At 33.2% G+C, this 19,550-nt stretch overlaps 1 protein-coding gene across 1 annotated transcript in view; it reads right to left on the bottom strand.

Moving 5' to 3' along the window:
* LOC143252932 (lysosomal cholesterol signaling protein-like) overlaps positions 1–19,550 on the bottom strand; it is a 94,554-nt gene that overhangs the window by 37,050 nt on the left and 37,954 nt on the right. The window contains exons 5-9 of the mRNA XM_076505823.1: positions 12,245–12,597; positions 7,022–7,143; positions 6,664–6,823; positions 4,599–4,754; positions 813–896 (exon numbers count right to left, since the gene is read on the bottom strand). Coding sequence (XP_076361938.1) covers positions 813–896; positions 4,599–4,754; positions 6,664–6,823; positions 7,022–7,143; positions 12,245–12,597 — 875 coding nt within the window. The remainder of the gene's footprint in view (positions 1–812; positions 897–4,598; positions 4,755–6,663; positions 6,824–7,021; positions 7,144–12,244; positions 12,598–19,550) is intronic.

Genomic DNA, 19,550 nt, shown 5'->3' with positions numbered 1-19,550 from the left:
TGACTACCTGATTTGAATTAAACTAATCTGATTTTAGACTTGTAGTAGAACATTTTCAAAACATTTCGTTTTTACAAGCTAATGTAGCTATATCACTTCAGTAGTTCTTTTTGCTCACATATTTATTTTTGCTTACAGTATGATACATATATCAGAATTTGCATAAAACAACAATAGTTTCTTTTCGTATCATGACATAAGCTTTCATAAAAACATTATTTCAAATAATATCAACGAATAGTGGGATTGACCGTAACATTATAACGCCCACACGACTGAAAGGGCGAGCATGTTTGGTGTAACAGCGATTCGAACCCGCGCCCCTCAGATTGCCAGTCGAGCGCCTTAACCACCTGGCCATGCTGGTCCTAAAGCATTTAACTAGTTACTTATCTTGGCTGAGAACGAATATACTCATGTATCAGGATACACTTATTGTTATGTCTATCACTAATATTTCTTCGACTTAAACAGCGGTAGAGTGTAGTGTGAAACATATTAAACACATAATCATAACTGCTGCAACATTGGTTATATATATATATAAATATTTTAAATTATCAACTACGAAACTATGAGTTGAAAAGCAGAACAACCTCTTAATACTTTTTTACAGTGAAATAATATACAAGTGGTTTTAAAGAAATAAATCAAACTCAGCAAATGTTTCTAAAATAATATTTAAAATACTAAAGATAAAACACATTTTAAAACCAAAACATATATGTCAACACTTTTGACAAACTTTAATGAAACAGGAGAACATTAACGACTTTATCAAACTATAACAGTTATATGATTTTCTCACTTACCTGAGCAACAGCCAGACACATAGCTGCTGGGTAAGGCATTCGTTTCCATCGTCTAATGTATAAGAAATATACACCTACCCATATCTAATACGTAAGGAATAAAATTAGTGAATATATTTAACAATTCATTCTGCAAACAACAACAGTAAATAAATACTACACAATTAATATTAAAATAGACATTTTTTGAGTTTCTGAAATAATACTTTTGATGGAAATGACAAAATACATATTCTCACAAATCATAAGATCATTAAAATTTGTGAAATACGCAGAATAAAATTTTAAACTACAGTTATAAGTGAAATAATATACATAACAAAGTTATAATTCGTTTTGTTATAAAACATTGAAAACTACTGAAACAAAGGAGTAACAAGAAATATGTCTTTTTTGTAAAAAAGACTCTTGAATTAATACTGTTATTGTTATGTGCATCAGGTATTACGGTTTGCAGTCTTAAACGGTAAATGTACTTTATGCTGATGTGAAGAAAGCAAATTATTCCAAAAAGTTTTGTACCATTTGATGATTAGTACTTAAATTATACATATTTACAGGTTAAGGTATGAGTAGCTCAAAAGCTTAAAATGTTGTCAATTACATTTTGAAAAATAAGTATTCATATCACTGAAGTTCACGTTTCTCCCAATAAATGTTACTTTGTCTAAAAAGTGACATTATTCTGATTTGAAACATGAATAACTATTTCTTAAATTCAGCAAAAGTTTTACGTTGTATCGGTGAAATTTGACTACAACAATTCAAACAAGACAAAACTGCAATAGAGTCTTAATACATTAACAGAGATAATTTTTTTACCTTCATATTATGGTACATTCAATACGTTTTACTTATTACTGATAAAATCAATAGAGGTATTATCCTTTCCATAACATAATAATGAAAAGTAATTTTAATTGTGTGATGATGAAACGCAATATTAATTAATGGCATTACAATAATCCTGCTTCACAATAATTTATCAACGTTTCAAGATTTTCGTTAGAGTTCAATTTAGGCATGATTTTAATACAACTTAGCCTCTGAGTTATCGTTCTGATAATTTAAACTGCACGCAAACGCCCCCCCCCGGTAAAGCGATATGTCTTCGGATTTATAACGCTAAAATCAGGGGTTCGATTCTCCTCGGTGGGCTCAGCAGATGGCCCGATGTGGCTTTGCTATAAGAAAACACACACACACACGCATGCAAATGGAAAATAAAAATTATACAGAATTTATTTACACTCTCAAAATATTTTACTCTCGATAAAAGAGAACGAAATTACAAAAGAGGCAAGACGAAAGTAATTCACCATATTAAATAAAACAGAGTTAACAAAACGTTTATATTTTTTTAACCTCACGAGTGCATTAAATATGTTTAAACTTATTTCATAATTTGAATTAAGCAGGATTTTTCTTACAATTATTTGCAAATTTACTTCAGAATAGTCTTCACAGGCATTTATTACCTATTTGTATTGTGCGCATATTTTCATTCTAGTCGCACACTAAGGGTTAATAAATTTTCATAAAGCGATTTACATATGCTAATATAATAATAACATGTTGCCAAAGGTGCACCTTATGACGTCATGGATAGGTTTATGATTCGTGGCCTTTAACATATTTTTTGTTAAGAAGAATATTTATAAACCGAGATTTTGTACCCAAAGAACGCATTTTACTAAAGATAACATTATATTTTCTGCAATGAATTGTAAAATTTTGCATCACGGAGTTTTTATTACAGCAAGAGGCCTTAAAACCACTCAGTCCAGAGCAACGTCTTAATCCAAGAAGTGAAATTTGTGGTTATTCTCCATCCTAGAAATGTAGTGTGGTTAAGTTATGCATATTTCTTTGTACTGCTAACAAGATAATAAATAAGGATTTGAGCTTGACATAAGCTCACAAGCCAAATGTAAACAAAATTCTAGTCACGTTTATATATCAAGTGTTATTTTCATCAAAAAGCTGACCAAAAAAACTGGAATCACAACAAAGTCATTTTAATACACACTTGTCAAGTTTCCTGATGCAACTGCGACAATCTTCTTTGTTTTGGTCTACTTAAACGATAGTCTTGGAAGTTGATGTTCTTTTACAGTAAAAGATTTGTCAAAAAAAGATGTCAAGAATCTGTGCTATAAGAATGACTTCAACGTTCTCCGGAGAAGTTTGTGGACAGTGAAAATAGTAGTATCAGACATTAGTATAATTTGGACACAAGGCTCAATAAATCGTCAAGGAATGAGATGGTTCCCATAACAGCATGTGACTTAATACATTGCTTTTATAAAAAGGGATTAACTTTTAGTGTGTGTGTTTTCGATTTAATAGGCCACAAATCATTGAAAACAACTGTGAACAAAACAACTAAGAAATGCTTAGTGATCGACGTTCAATGACTTTTAGTTAAAATTGAAAAGTTCAAATTTTGTCTCAACAAAGTGATTGTAGCGAAACACTTCTTATTTTTGATATTAAAGAACTGATATGTTTCGGAAGTTTAAAAATTATCTCCTCTTACTTAACAGTTTTCTGACTTTTAACATTATTACTGCTTTGTTCTACTTTCAAGAAAGAATAAGTTATCCATATTTCAGTTGTGAAATTAATGTGTAAAAGACAAAATATCAAGTTTTACAGATACAACCAGTACAGAACCATCAAATTCTTAAAATATGAGTTATGAAGAACTTTTTTTCAAACTTTTTAAAACAAAATGGAAATATCCATGGACCAATAGAAATGTAATGACAACTACAAGTAAAAATCAACATCAGCAAGTGTAATGAGCCAACACCCTTAAAGTGACACAGCAGTAAGTCTACAGGCTTACGACACAAAAACTCTAGTTTCAATGCCCTTAGTGGATAGAGCACAAATAGTTCATTGTGTAGATTTATGTTTAAAACAACCAACCCAAATCATCTTGCTATACAACACTCATGTTTATTTAGTACTCTTCACTAAGTTTTCGGTGAATGTCGTTCGATGTTGTATCTATCAATATAACATTAATTTAATTCTTTCCCATCCGGAGACTTCCTCTAGGGGCAATACAATTGTCTAATGTCTTGTAATTATAACCACTCTGGACTGAACTAGTTCTGAGAGACCAATTCTTTTCCTCCTAGCAATGAATTTTCAGATTATGAGTAAAATCGACTCGGTGCTTTGAAACTATGAAATACACTTCTATCCAATTATCTTTTAATCAAAAAGTAAATGGCCTGGCATGGCCACGCGCGTAAGGCGTGCGACTCGTAATCCGAGGGTCGCGGGTTCGTGCCCGCGTCGCGCTAAACATGCTCGCCCTCCCAGCCGTGGGGGCGTATAATGTTACGGTCAATCCCACTATTCGTTGGTAAAAGAGTAGCCCAAGAGTTGGCGGTTGGTGGTGATGACTCGCTGCCTTCCCTCTAGTCTTACACTGTTAAATTAGGGACGGCTAGCACAGATAGCCCTCGAGTAGCTTTTTGCGAAATTCCAAAACAAACAAACAAATCAAAAAGTAATTCATAAAAATTACTTAAAATAACCAACTGGATACTTTCGACAAATTTGTTCTTTTTACGAGTTTGATACTTTTGTTTTTAAATACCAGTACACCCTGTTTGTATAATTCAGTACCTGTATATTTTATGGAACCCCAACCCCGTCTGTTAAATAGCCATTTAAACATACGCTTGGATACTAGCTATAAAACTGATTTTTCTTCTATAAAGTAGCATTGTATTCAAACGTTTTTGAAGTAAAGTGAGTTTTACTTACACAAGCTAGCGTGGTGAAAAGGCCAACATAAAACATCGTGTTCTTCAACTCTGCAGCGTACTGTATTAAAGTGCTAACCTTCAGGAAAGATGTTTTCGCTACCAAAAAAGCCATCAGAAACGAGAGGAAGGTGGATATGACCATAGTGCAGGATATCTATAATAGTATGTTACAAATTATGATATAAGAAAGCTCTATGAGCTATGTGTTAATACAATATATCATACACTAACTTTATTACCAAAACCTATTCTGTTATCCAATCCAACATTCCATGAACATACACGAGAGTATAGCTGAAGTCCCTTATTTAGCAGTGGAACAAACAGATATTTTGAACATGTTTTTGACTGATTAGTTTGTTGTCTTTGAGAAAAAGAAACAGAATATATACCATGATCACACAAGAAAGTACAAGGTATTGTTGCTTGTTGTTATTGTGGATTTTAATTATTCTCTTTTAGCACTCAGTGAGGCATTATTTGTACTTGTTGAACAGAAACTGTCATAGTAAATTCACTGTAAGTAAAATTTATTAGCATTCAAGATATATATTTGTATACTTTAACATATTACACTTCATCAATTTCAAAAAAGTGTTAATCATTCATAAAACTAGTGTTTATATATAAAAAACTATGCTATTGAAAACTATATATCTGCTGTGAGGAAATAAATAAAAAAATGAGCAAAAATCAAACAGTTCCACGCGTAACTGAAATGTGTCCCTGCTACGTTTATTATGTGCATATTTCAACTGCTATATACCATAGAGCCACCTAAAGAAAGGAATATCTTGTACTATGTTATCAAGCTTACCTTTCCTTCATTACTAGTGTAATCTTTTTTTAAAGAAATATTAGTTGTCATTTCGGTTAAAACTGGAGCCAATAAGTAAGATCTAAGTATCGCAATAAAAATAGAACAGACATGTCTTCCACAATTGTGGAGTCATTAAAAGATACCTTAAAAATAAAAGAACTGATGTTATGGAATGGCCAGATCAATCATCTGATATCACTTTGGGGACTGAGTTAAACCGATTAACGAAAGATTGCAGGCCAAACACGGAAGACGAACTTTTTAAAATCCTCAAAGAAGGATGGTAGTCAATCACTGAGGAATATCTGTACAAATTAACTGAAAGTATGCCACGTCGATGTGAAGCAGTACTGAAATTTCAAGGAATTTCGACTAAATATTAACTTGTGAAACTGGTTTGTGTCGTTTTGAGTTTCACTTTTGCGTTCGAATATTGCAAAGAAACTTGAAACTTGTTTAATTATTTTTGTAATGCTAATTGGAATAAGAAGATCTAAGAAAACACAGCACGTGCATAACACTTTTTATGAAAACATGTAACAAAAGTTTATATATTTACGTATCAGTGTTAACATTAGAATTTGAGTTTATATTTGAACAGATATTGTTGATTAAATTCTAAAAAACATATTTTTCTGTTATCTAATAAAAGATATAATGAATTAACATTTTCAAGAGAGGTCACTTTTTGTCTACCCTCTATATACTATGTGACTACTTAGTGTTTGCATGTTTTACTTTATATATGCTACAGACTATTTTCCATCTCATGTAGCATGTTTCTCTCTCTTCAAGATGTGTGAATATACACCTGTTTCTTTCTGTCAACTACCATTGATTTCCAATTATTTCCCTACTTATAGATGAATCTCATACTAAGATGCAAGTAACTTCCAGTACTGCATTTCACTGTATTTTTCAGTCTAGAGATTGCTGTCCACTTTTATGGTAATAATACTTTCATTTTTCTATTTGGTAATTCCAAACATAAGTATTCGTACATTATTTTAGTTTTATGTACAAACCAATAAGTTCTACTTCATTCATCAGTCCTCTTTAAATACACTGCCAAAGAAGTAGAGGTACTATTGTACTTTCTACTTATCTATTGTTCAGTAACGATTATTGTTAATTACTGTTTCGACGTGCGTTAAGAATTTAACAACTCAGTTGATGCACATATATCCCTATATTGACTATCCCCCTGAATTTTACCGAAGGAATATGGTATTAAAGTGCTTACCGCATCTGTTGGTAAACCGTACTGATTAGCAAATAACAGGACAGATGTGCCAGGTGGAATAACCCCATACAGAAGACTGAAGTCAAGAAATATTTGAGAATTGTTACCTTCATCCACGGTAGCTTCAACGAGGGCATGGTTAATAAAAGGAGACGCTATCCTATAGAAAACGAAGAATGAAAACTGAAGCTATCAAAAATAACCAAAACTCCATTGAGTAATTGGCACAAATACATAATTGTGAAAGCGAAAATAAATAATTATTGTTTGAAGTATCACGAAAAAAACAACAACTAAAGCTTATTAGTGGTTAAATTATGTTCTTGATAATAAGAAATAGTATATATGTTTAACTTACATTTTTACGATAAAAAGCATTCCAGGTAGGAATAAACTTTTACCGCGAAGTAAGACTAATTTTCCGACCATGGATATTCCAAGAAGAAATAGCACTGATCCAGAAAATGTAGAAGCTAAGACCTAAAATGAAAGAATCCAGAAAAAGAGTTAAAGAAGATAAAAAAATAATGTATTTAGTTCAATTTAACTGAAATATATCACTAACTTAATAATCACAACTAAAACTTTGTATGATAACACAAGTAAATACAAGTTTCATACGGCAGTTAATAATTTGTGTTTAACAAATTTAGTAAAACTTAAAAATAGATCATGCTATCAAGGCCAGTAAAAAAAAAAAAAAAGATAGATTTTACCTACTTTTCTGCTTTCTACCTATATAAGCTTTCATATCAAAACCTAACATGTCTATTATACTGTACACAGCTAAACATAACGCGTCTGTTACACTTTACACAGCTAAATATAACATGTCTGTCAGACGACATGTAGCTGAGCTCAATGTGTTTGTTAAAAGATACACAGCAAAATATAGCGTGTCTTTTTCATTTTACATATTTGAACATGAAGTATCTGTTCCACTGTGCATGCTTGAACATAATGGACAGATCCCCGGCCACACTTATAGAACCAGTAGTCCTGAACTGATACCACTGATGAAGATTTCAACTCTGACAAGCATTAAAAACGTATTCCATTCAAGCTTCATATAGGTAATAATTGCTATTTCTCTCTCACTCGAACAATACAGTTAGGATTAGATGTAAATCACTTACTATTAAGAAAAATTTATACAGTAAATTATATCTGACAATATTTCACTTGATAACTTATTGGTTATATTATGAAATATAATGGGCGTTGTTGAGTTTACTAGTAGAACAGAGTGAAGAGTTTGGTAATTTTAACAGGAATCTTAATAATATACCTTCAGTAATTTCGGTTTAGCCAGCTATCGTAATATACTGAATTCAAGCATTGTTTGTGTCATGAATCTCAGTCTCCAAGTCAATTCTTTCATCTAACTGTAACTTTTTTCGAATTAGTGAATCATTTCACTCATAACTGTAAATATGAATTATAAATAAATCTACTGATAACTGGATTTAAGTCTTAGTATGAACGACTATCCTACAAGGCATCCTACAAGTAGTACAGTCATACAGGATTTTTGAGGTTACTAACACAGGCTGGATATAGTTTATGTAATATTAGTAGCATAAGTCGATATAAGTAACAAGTACGTAGACATAACTACTACTGTCGTACATACTATAACAAAAGATGATGCATAGCCCGTAGTTCATAAAATGGTTTGCTAAGATTTTGAGGCTGCAGCAGATTAACTCACACAAGTAGATCTACACGGCGCTACTCACTTAATGGGTGCAATACTGTTCTTCCACAGTAAACCAACGAAGACATAAAATAGTTTTCATGCATTAAATGAAGCTGATATAATTCCATTAGTCATACGTGTCTAGATTTTTCGAGCCAATAATGCTTGCTGATTAGAAAGCAGAAACAACTGCCAAAACATTCATGAACCATATAGTAGTTAGACATGACATCAATCAGTACACTCCAGGATTTACTGACAGACAAAAGTATTAATTTCATTCCTAAGTTAATGAGAGAAGTTTGTGTATCACTAGGTGTTAAGAAAATGAAACCTCCACTTATCACCCAGCAACTAATGATAAAGAAAACTTTCCTAGACATGATCACTCAATAATGTGTAAAGGATCAGAAAATAGGGGACACACAGATTCCTTTACAGAGGTTCTGAAAATGAATTCACTCAAGAAAATCCATTCTTTCTGTTATATGGTAAAGATATAGTGTTAGATATGCAGAAAATAGTAGCCCTTAGAAAAGTAAATTATGCCATGGATTATGATAAAAAGGCAAAATTAATCCAAGGGATGTTGTTAGCATTAGATTTAGCTAAAGAACATTTGCCCGAAGTTGATAAGCATAGAGAAAAACACGAAAGTTAAAAAGGCGCAAGTTACTGAAATGAGATCAGGAGACAAAGTGCTGTTATACATACCAATAGTTAAAAATTAAACACTAAAACCTTGGCAAAACTATCAAAAGGATCGTTTAATGCCATTAAATAAACAATTCTAGTTAATTTTTAGGTCCAAAAATTTATGGATAAAGTAAACAACTAATGAATAGGTCAAGGAGAGTAAAATATGTAAACCTTACCAGTATGAAAGTTTAACTGCCCAAACAAAGATAGATGAACAAAATGTGGACATACAAAAAGATAAATAACTGAATTTCTTCTTGAAGATAAAAGGACAGATACAGAAGAATAAGACGTAGAAAAAGATGGTGCTGCATTATATGATGAAGTAATGACAACAGTGAGTATTTCAGTAAGTAACACTAATAGTGCAAGTAACTTTCAACATATGAAGCATAACAGTGACGATACAGGGTGATATAATGACCCACGATTATAATTTGAAGTCACATGGCCCAATATCAGCTCACTCAGAAGTGGCTCATAGAATTAGGAGACAGTCACTACGAAGTGACTAGAAAGTAGTTAACACTGACTACAATGGAACGAAGAATAGTATAGTAAATGTGTTTATTAGTATTATAGATTATTTGAGGAATCATAACTAGAATGAGTGGAATGTTTGTATATATAAGATATGTTTAATAATTTAGAGGATATAATTACGTAACTCAGTAAGATATATATTCTTAGGTATACCAGGACCCTTGCAATATTGATGGTAGGAGTTGCAGCTGGACAGAACATAAGAATAAATGCAGTGAAAAGTGAGGTGGGTATGGTATTTGTTAAAGAAAAAAATGTTGTATTTTATGGGGATAAATGGATAATTGTCGATGATGCTCCACTTCCACACTGTGTTTAGTTGTAACCCGTTTACAAGACGAATTAGTAACAATCGAGAAATGGTTTGACGTTGGTACTCACGTGATCCTTTATTTAAAAAATTCAGATAATATGACTTCATATTGTATAATACATAAGGAAAAAGTTATCTTGAAATTAGTAAAGACATTACAAAACGAACTAAACGATTTACAATTTACAACAATTAGCTTTCACTGTAGGAAGTAGCAGAACTTAGTTTTAAGTTAGTACAATCACTTTACGTGGCTGCAGAAGAAAAGTTAACTGCGTATTTTTTCCCCAAATCAAATTAGAAAGAGTGTTAAATTAAATTGAAAGGAGACTATCCTTACACTTTGTGATCCACATACATAATAATTAGATTTAGTCTTTGAATCTGGTTTCCTTTTTCTCCTCGTTTCTCCAATATAGAAGTCGTGGCAGTTATCACAATATATTTTATAAATAATGTTGGTGTGGTGTTTGTCAGTGTACTTTTTACATAGACCTTAGTTTTGTGCCTGGTTTTTTGAATAAATTTGGTATTAACTGTAATGTCATATTTTGTTACTAGTTTTTGCCAAATGTTGGTTATTTTTCTGCTGATATCGGGAGTATATTGTATGCAGCAGTATATGGTTTCGTGAATTTTTTAATTCGTGGGTTATATTTACTTTTGTTAGTTGAATTTGCTTTTTGTCTAGGTGTGTGCGTATAATGTTTTCTTCGGTTTGTGGAAGAAACTTATTGATGTTGATGAAAGAACACAAAAAGTCATCTTAACACGTTTTCGAGCACTGCAAATTAAATAAACACACCATAGAAAACACCCAAATACTAAATAAAGAAACAAACATAAACAAACGCAAAATTAAAGAAGACTTACTTATACAGAAACTCAAGCCCAAAATAACCCAATACAAAGGAACACATTTATACCTATATTAATAAATATAATCAAACATCTAAGCACACCCTCTACATTTCTACACTCAGTTACACAACCCCTTCAAATATGTGGTCAGCTATCGGTCAGTTACCTCTTTATTTCTCTGTGAACCTTCGCTCCTCTAAATAAACAAATTTTCTTAAACAAAACCAGCCGTTTTTCATGTATATTTCAAAGAACTATTACAGATAACGATGGCATTATGTAATAGCAAAATAAATAATGGTTATCACTAAGGTCTAAGATATAATTCGGAGTATGAACATTTAGTCAGGTTATTGTGTGCATTGTTCTATATTATGATAAAAGTTAGAAACGTAGAGGTTTAGTGATGGTAATTTTATTACAAAGTTAAGCATCTGAGGTATTTTACTCTATTTTCAAATGTTTCAAGGAGTGAGAAATAATTTTCATAAAACTTTCAATATAAAAAACAGCTGTCCACATTTGTCCAAAAAAGGAACTATACGTTTATTTGTAGTTTGTAGTTAGGCAAAAAGCTACACATGGGGCTATCTGTACTCGGCCCACTATCAAAAACCTGGTTTCTATCGTTGTAATTCTGCAGACTTACTGCTGTACCACTGGGGAAGGGGCAAGTATATATCAAGCATATACAAAGATGCATTCCGGCAGTATTCAGAACCAACTGTTTATGTTATCGACATGCAATAGGAGAGATAACTATGAAAAAGTTTATGTTAACCTCACTACAGGCAGAAAACGAATTCTATAATAGAATTTTAGGACAAAATCAAAGACTCTTGGTAGTTTGATCTAAAGAATACGAGAAAAAATACAAATTAGGCTGCGTATTTAGCATCTTCAATCATTATCAATTAGTGAATTAATTTTTGTTTTAATTCTGAGAATAGCAATTAGCCAACAAAATTCATCTAAGGAAATGGTAGATCTACTTGCGAGTGGGATGAGTTTGCTCAGATAAAGAGTTTAGTCATTCTAACAGTGAAGATTTTCAAGATATATTGAGTTATTTTGATGTAGCTGATTTTCGTAATATATTGAATTCAAGTGATGTTTACGTTTTGAATCTCAGTTTCCGACTCCTTTATTCTAACTGTAAATTTTCTTGCGTTTGTGACTTTTGTACTCCAGTCATAACCGTAAACGCAGATTTGAAATAAACTTATTAATAACTGGATTTAAGTCAAACTCCAAATAATTAGCCTACATAGCATCTCGTTACCTATAATTTTTGGGATATTTATCGTAAGGTGAATTTGATAATATTATACATCATAGAGATGTTTCTAAGAAAGTGTCTGCAATATATTTGTATACTAACACACCGATGGATTCAACTAAAAGAAAAGAATAACAATACTCAGAGCACATCTGTGTCATACACTAGACTGTATAGCGGTGCTTACTTTTAGAATGACGTAAATTATGTCAGGTAACTGGGATTGGAAAGAAAAGTTAAGGATGATACCCAAGACGGTAGCTATGATGACAGGATTTTTAATGATTCCAAGAGCAACAACCCAACTAAGTTTGAATAGATGCTTAACATGATGAAGAAAGGTTGAGGACTGAGTACTTTGTGTTGACTTCTCCTTTTTATCATCATCAGAAGCTGAAGCTTCCTGTTTGTTATACTGGCGAATTTTTTCAACTTCCATAAGAATGAAACTGACTGGATTTAGGAGGGCCAAAGTCAAAGGTGTTAGCAGGTACATATAACGAGAAAACATCGGTTGGGTGATGGCGTAAAGGGCTGATACTGCAAAAAATATCAAACAAGAATATTAATTTCTAAAAACGAAATATATATGATCGAAGGCTAAATCATAAAATTTATTATTATGTATTATAAATATTTCTAAAACGAAACGAAGTAGATTCACTTAACAGAAGACTTTTGTTTGTTTGTTTTGGAATTTCGCACAAAGCTACTCGAGGGCTATCTGTGCTAGCTGTCCCTAATTTAGCAGTGTAAGACTAGAGGGAAGGCAGCTAGTCATCACCACCCACCGCCAACTCTTGGGCTACTCTTTTACCAACGAATAGTGGGATTGATCGTCACATTATAACGCCCCCACGGCTGAAAGGGCGAGCAGGTTTGGCGCGACCGGGATGCGAATCCGCGACCCTCAGATTACGAGTCGCACGCCTTAACACGCTTGGCCATGCCGGGCGTAACAGAAGACATTTTATAAGTTTGGTGAGATGCCGAAAGAATAGTAGTTTAAGTACAATGAGAGAAAAATAGAAAAACAAATAATATATAAAATGTTAATACTGAACAACAAAAACGCACCAATAAAATTTAAGCTAATTAGAATCGAGAAGAGGTAATTATAACATATTTTCAAATGCTACGGTAAAATATAATAAAACTATAAGAAGAACATTACTAGAATAAACGCTTTAAAACACCTAGATATTTTGAAAAGTGCTCAACTTGTTCATATAAATTTCCATTGAAATAGAACGGTTGGAGTATAAAACGGCAAAATACTCGCAGTTGCTACTTCAAGGAACTCTTTCTTTAAAGGGTTCATTATAACATTAAAAAACAGTATGTGAAGAATAATGCGGTTTTAGGTCGTTAGTTCTTATGTGAAAATTGAGACTTTTAACATATCGTGGAAGTAAAGTTATAGCATTCAAACGATCGAGTTAGGTGGCTACACTAACGGGATTAATTAGAATACATGGGTTTTTAATATCAGGAAGGTGTTGATGGAGGTTTTTAATAACAGAATCTCAAAAAATGTAAAGGTGAAAGAAGAGATAACTTATCATTATTATGCTTGACGAAAGAGTAGCGCACAGGATCACATATAAACAGTGTAATGAATTTCTAAAAATATCCAAAATTTGAGCGATTTGGAATAGTTGATTGTTCTTCTTCAGGAGAACAAAAAACAAACAACAAAAACAACATAAAACTAATAGTCAGGTATTCAACAGTACCCGAGTGTTTATTTTTTTTTTTTTTTTAATACACCTTTTATATGTGATCCTGTTTGCTTACTCTTCAATTAGTTACAAATATTAGTGATAGACCCTTTATTTAAAAATATCAAAAAAATCGTTAATTTAATATTAAAAAGCTATTAAATACACACTGTGAAGTGAACACCATATTCGTGCTATACCTTATATGTCAACTGATGCTGACAGTCATAGCCTATTAATAATAATTAGAATAATCCTTTAGTGAAAAAAAAACATTCAACTAACATTTTAGTGTAAAATTTAAAGTCGGACAGGTATGTCTTTTTTACTAGAAGCAGTGCTTCCGCTTGTTTGTTTTGAAATTAAGCACATAGCTACACAACGGACTATCTCTAGTTTGCTCACTATGGGTATGAAAACTCGATTTCTAGCAGTGTGAATTTGCAGACATACGCTTACAGAGAAAAAATAACATGTAGTGTAGATGTATGAAACTTAAGTTTTACATCTGAAACCATAAGATATGTTTTAAATAACCAAAGATTCACTTTATTACATGACAGGCCCGGCATGGCCAGGTGGTTAAGGCGCTTGACTCGCAATCCGAGGGTTGTGGATTCGAATCCTCATCACACCAAATATACTCGCTCTTTCAGCTGTGGAGACGTAATAAAGTTAGGTCGATCCCACTATTCATTATTAAAAAGGTAGTCCAAAAGTTGGCGGTGAGTGGTGATGACTAGCTGCCTTCCCTCTAATCTTATACTGCTAAATTATGGACGGCTAGCGCAGATGGTCCTCGTGCAGCTTTGCGCGAAATTCAAAAATAAACAAACAAATTATTATAAGATACGAGACTGTGCAATAACTCTGTAGACAAAAGGAAACATTGACTAGAAGTAACTTACAGAACGTAAAAATTTATAAGTAATACTGAGGATTTATAGTTGAAAAGTTTGTAAATGTGTGAAAAGTGGAAAAAACAAGTATTAAAGAGAGTCAATTCTTAATTTATGTGATACTTTAGATATGTAAGTAATAAAAACAAATATTACCTGAGTTTATTATTGTACCGCAATAGTATAAAATATAGCTCAAATGTTGTTTCTAATGTATCTTTTTGTGCTTTGTCCACAGTGGGCATGGATTTGCAAATACTGAACCCATGCAGTAACGAAATATAAAAACGCAAGGTCTTATAATAGGTTTAGAATTGAAATAGTTGGTATGTTTTTTTTTTTTTTTCAGAAACTGGAAGTTGAAGTTCTTTTAGTAGTTTTAAAAATAAAATAAAGCTTAAAATTTCATGTCACCAAATTTTAAACCTATAATTGTGCATTGAAGTCCATGCTTTACTTTGTAACTAAAACTACATTATTATAAAAATAAACGCTAACCAAAATAAGGAAATTTCACTAACAGTCTGAAGTTTCGCTTAAACTAAACTAAACTAACGTGGCAGGGGTTCAGTTTAGAGAGAGAGAAATCCGAAGAGTTCTCTCTCCAAGTGGGGTGTTCAGGAACTTTGTAGTTCCTCTTCGTCCCCTTTCGTGGATTGTTATTAGGATTAAGTGGTGTTTTTTTTTTTATTATTATTTTAATAAATTAATTATCGTTATTATTCTTGACTTTTTGGGTGGGGAATGTCTCACTAAATGGTCTTTTGGGTGGAGGCAAAGGTAGCAGTGGAAAGAAGGAAGGGTCGGGACCTGTCTCGAAAAGAAAAAGTTGGGTAGATGTGAACATGAATGTAATTCATTCAAGTTCAGATCAAATCAAACGGCCCGATTCTGGGTCTGGCAAAAAGGTTGCCTGGGCTGGGATCTAGAAATCCAATGCCTGAAGATTTTGATGTGGGGGGAAACGGGAGTACCCCGAGAAAACCCACTTTCACACGACAGGCGCCGAAAGTTTTGCCTGTCGTGTGCCCTGTACCTGAAAAAAAAGGAATTCATGTTAATAACATAGTTTTATGTATTTAGACTCTTTGTTGAGTGGATTGTGATTCTTGAAATATGTTGTATGGTGATATGTATTTTGTTGGTGCACTTGATAATTTGTGTAGTGATGCCGTTAGTTTGTTTCTGTTTTCTGCTTTTCGATAATATTTCAGAGAAAGTTCTGTTATTCTATCTCTTATAGTTGGTAAATTACTAATTTGGTGTAGATAATTTGTTGGTGTAAAAGATGGTAAACTGAATGCGGATTTTAATATTTTGTTTTGTTGCACTTGGATTTTTTGGAGTGTGTTGTTTGACATTATATGTTACTTGACATCCGTACTCTATTAGTGGACGGATGTAAGCCTTGTATATTTGTATAATGGTGTTCGGTGCGCATTTTGATTGTTTACCAGTTATAGTCTTTAGATATGAAATCCTTTTCTTATTGATGAGTGTATATTGTTTATGTGTTTTTTCCATGTTAGTTTTGTGTCGAAAGTGACGCCAAGGAATGTGATGTTTTGCTCATGTTGATGGTTGTGTTTCCAAGTGATAGATTTATTTTTCTAGATTTTTCTTTGCTTCTTTAGTTTTCTATAGAAGGTGATTGCTTGTGTTTTTGTCGGATTTAACACGACCCTCCACTTGTTGCTCCATGTTGAGACGTTGTTTAGTGATTCTTGTACGCGAGACATGGCCATTACTGGGTTTCTGGAGGTGCTCCAGATTGCGATGTCATCTGCGTATTGTGAATTGTGTGTGTATGTTAGATTTGGAAAAGGTATGTCACTGACGAAAATTATGTAAAGAAGTGGAGAGAGGACTGATCCTTGGGGCACTCCTGCCGTTATATTAAATAATTTGGATATGGTTTTATTGACTTTTACTTGTGCTGTTCTATTGGTTAAAAAATTTGAAATCCATTTGACTATCGTAGGATTTATTTGTAGGTGGTTTAGTTTGTATATGATGGCATTGTGCCAAACGCTGTCGAATGCTTTTTTTGACATCTAGGAATACCCCGATGGTTACTTGATTGTTGTTGTAAGCTTTGTATATTGATTCGGTGAGTCGTGTGAGGTGATCTGTTGTTTGTCTATTTTTTCTGGAGGCATTTTGAGATTCTGGAAGGATGATGTTTGATTCGCAAAAATGGAGGAGACGGTTGGAGATAACTCTCTCCATCAGTTTGCCAAGGCAGCTTAACAGACTGATGGGGCGGAAATTATCTGGATTTGTTCTGTTAGTTTGTTTCTTGGGGATCGTTGTTATGATGGCTTTTTTCCATGTGTCAGGGTAATACCCTGTCGCTAATGAAATGTTCATGATGTTTGTGAGGTGTTGTAGTAGGAGAGTGGAACTTTTTTTGAGAATAATATTTGGTATTTGGTCATGTCCGGGGGAAAAGTTTCGCTTTCTTTTCATTATCATAAATATATTACCACACGTACAGACACTGTAATGGTTTAGCTCTCTAATCTATTGGGATAATGCGAATTATAAAACTAAAACCAAGTTGTTAGATAGCATACATAATAAATTGTAATTTTATACCTAAACTGCGATATTTTTGTGATCCCTATCAGGCATCAAAATCATATGGGTAAAAGATGTGCTTTTGGTCGAATATAATTTGAGTAAAACAGAACAAACTTAAAGGTGTGTAATATAACGGATTTAATAGTATATATTTATTTTACTATATAGGTTATTTCCGATTTAATATATGTTTGAAAATGCATGTAACTTATATTGTTAAATGTGTATTATGAAAGTCCCGCCTGTTATTTAAATTTGCAGAAGATTTTCAAACGTAAGAATCAATAATGTACGATGTGTGTATGTAAAATACCAGAATTGTTGCCTCAGCTGAAATTTCTGGAAAATCTCCTCTAAAACTCATAAATCGAAAAGTCAAGAGACAGTTAAAATAACATTGTTGGTTTGCTACAGTCAGTATTGAAAGCTATAATTGTAACGGATTTAATATTTTTTAATGTCTATGTTTTTTTCAGTTTAATATATATTTAGACATGTATGTAACTTATATTGTTAAATGTTTATAGGCAAATTCCGCCTATTCTCTAAATTTGTAGAAATTCTCGAACATTTTTTTTTTTTTAAATTTCGGGGAAAGCTACTCGAGGGCTATCTCCGCTAGCCGTCCCTAATTTAGCAGTGTAAGACTAGAGGGAAGGTGGCTAGTCATCACCACCCACCACCAACTCTTGGGCTACTCTTTTACCAACGAACAGTGGAATTGGTCATCATATTATAACGCCCTCACGGCTAAAAAGGCGAACATGTTTGGAGCGACCGGGATTCGAACCCGCGACCCTCAGATTAGGAGTGGAACGCCTTAACACGTTTGGCCATGCCGGGCTCTTCTCAAACGTACGAATCAATAATGTGTATATAAATGTACGTAACTACCACTATTATTTCCAGATAAATTTTCGAAAAAGTAGCCACCCCAAACATGAGGGGATAGAATATAATATTGTTGTGTCGCTAAAGTCAGTACACTATAAACCTCGGAAACTATAATTGTGATAAGATACTACTAATCGGAAAACTACAGATATATGATCAGGAACGTTAACAGATTTCAAACATTACAAACTATTTAATTTAAGAGAATTAACTTTGGACGTTATTATTTCTACGAGGACATTAGATATTTTCGTCGGTGAGACCAGACAAGAATAGATTTAACTAGGAAACCCGCCATATGAAGTGTATCTATGTATAAACATAGACTCAATTCGCTCTCTGTCAACCGTCGATGAAAGATTCAGTTCCATACCAGATAGAAAACTCAATAGTGTTTGTAAGTTTCTAACACAAATGTATAGAAGTTATTACTTGTAATAACTGTTATTATAAACTGTATGGTTGTTGTAGATTAAAATATATGGCCAAGCGCGTAAGGCGTGCGACTCGTAATCCGAGGGTCTCGGGTTCGCGCCCGCGTCGCGCTAAACATGCTCGCCCTCCCAGCCGTGGGGGCGTATAATGTGAAGGTCAATCCCACTATTCGTTGGTAAAAGAGTAGCCCAAGAGTTGGCGGTGGGTGGTGATAACTAGCTGTCTTCCCTCTAGTCTTACACTGCTAAATTAGCACAGATAGCCCTCGAGTAGCTTTGTGCGAAATTCCAAAAAACAAACAGATTAAAATATATTGGTGTTAAGAAGGAAAATTGTGTATCAATCTTGTTGGCAAATATGATAAATTTGATACAAATTGACATTCAATTATCTTTAAAATTAAAATCTCCAACTATGTGAAATCATAGTTCATAACATAATAAATCCAAGATTCGTCTGAGTTAAATTATAATACGTGACAGTAAACGTTTTTATCTCAGTAGGATATATCGCTAAATTTATTCATTAGTGTAAAATAGTTTTGACAGTTTCTAGAAGAATAGATTGAAAATTTAGAATGTAGTTCCAATAATAGAGGGCCTGGCATGACCAAGCGCGTAAGGCGTGCGACTCGTAATCCGAGGGTCGCTGGTTCGCGCCCGCATCGCGCTAAACATGCTCGCCCTCCCAGCCGTGGGGGCGTATAATGTGACGGTCAATCCCACTATTCGTTGGTAAAAGAGTAGCCCAAGAGTTGGCGGTGGGTGGTGATGACTAGCTGCCTTCGCTCTAGTCTTACACTGCTAAATTAGGGACGGCTAGCACAGATAGCCCTCGAGTAGCTTTGTGCGAAATTCCAAAACAAACAAACAAACAAACCTATAATAGAGTTCATTTGTATTAGAAGCTTAAAGACTAAAAACAGCTTTATATTTTCTATCAATAGTACAGCATACTTTCG

This window comes from Tachypleus tridentatus, chromosome 6 (assembly GCF_004210375.1).
Source record: "Tachypleus tridentatus isolate NWPU-2018 chromosome 6, ASM421037v1, whole genome shotgun sequence".
NCBI classification, from domain to species: Eukaryota; Metazoa; Arthropoda; class Merostomata; order Xiphosura; family Limulidae; genus Tachypleus; species Tachypleus tridentatus.
The sequence above is the reverse complement of the archived record's forward strand: the minus strand, read 5'-3'. Positions and strand labels throughout refer to the sequence as shown.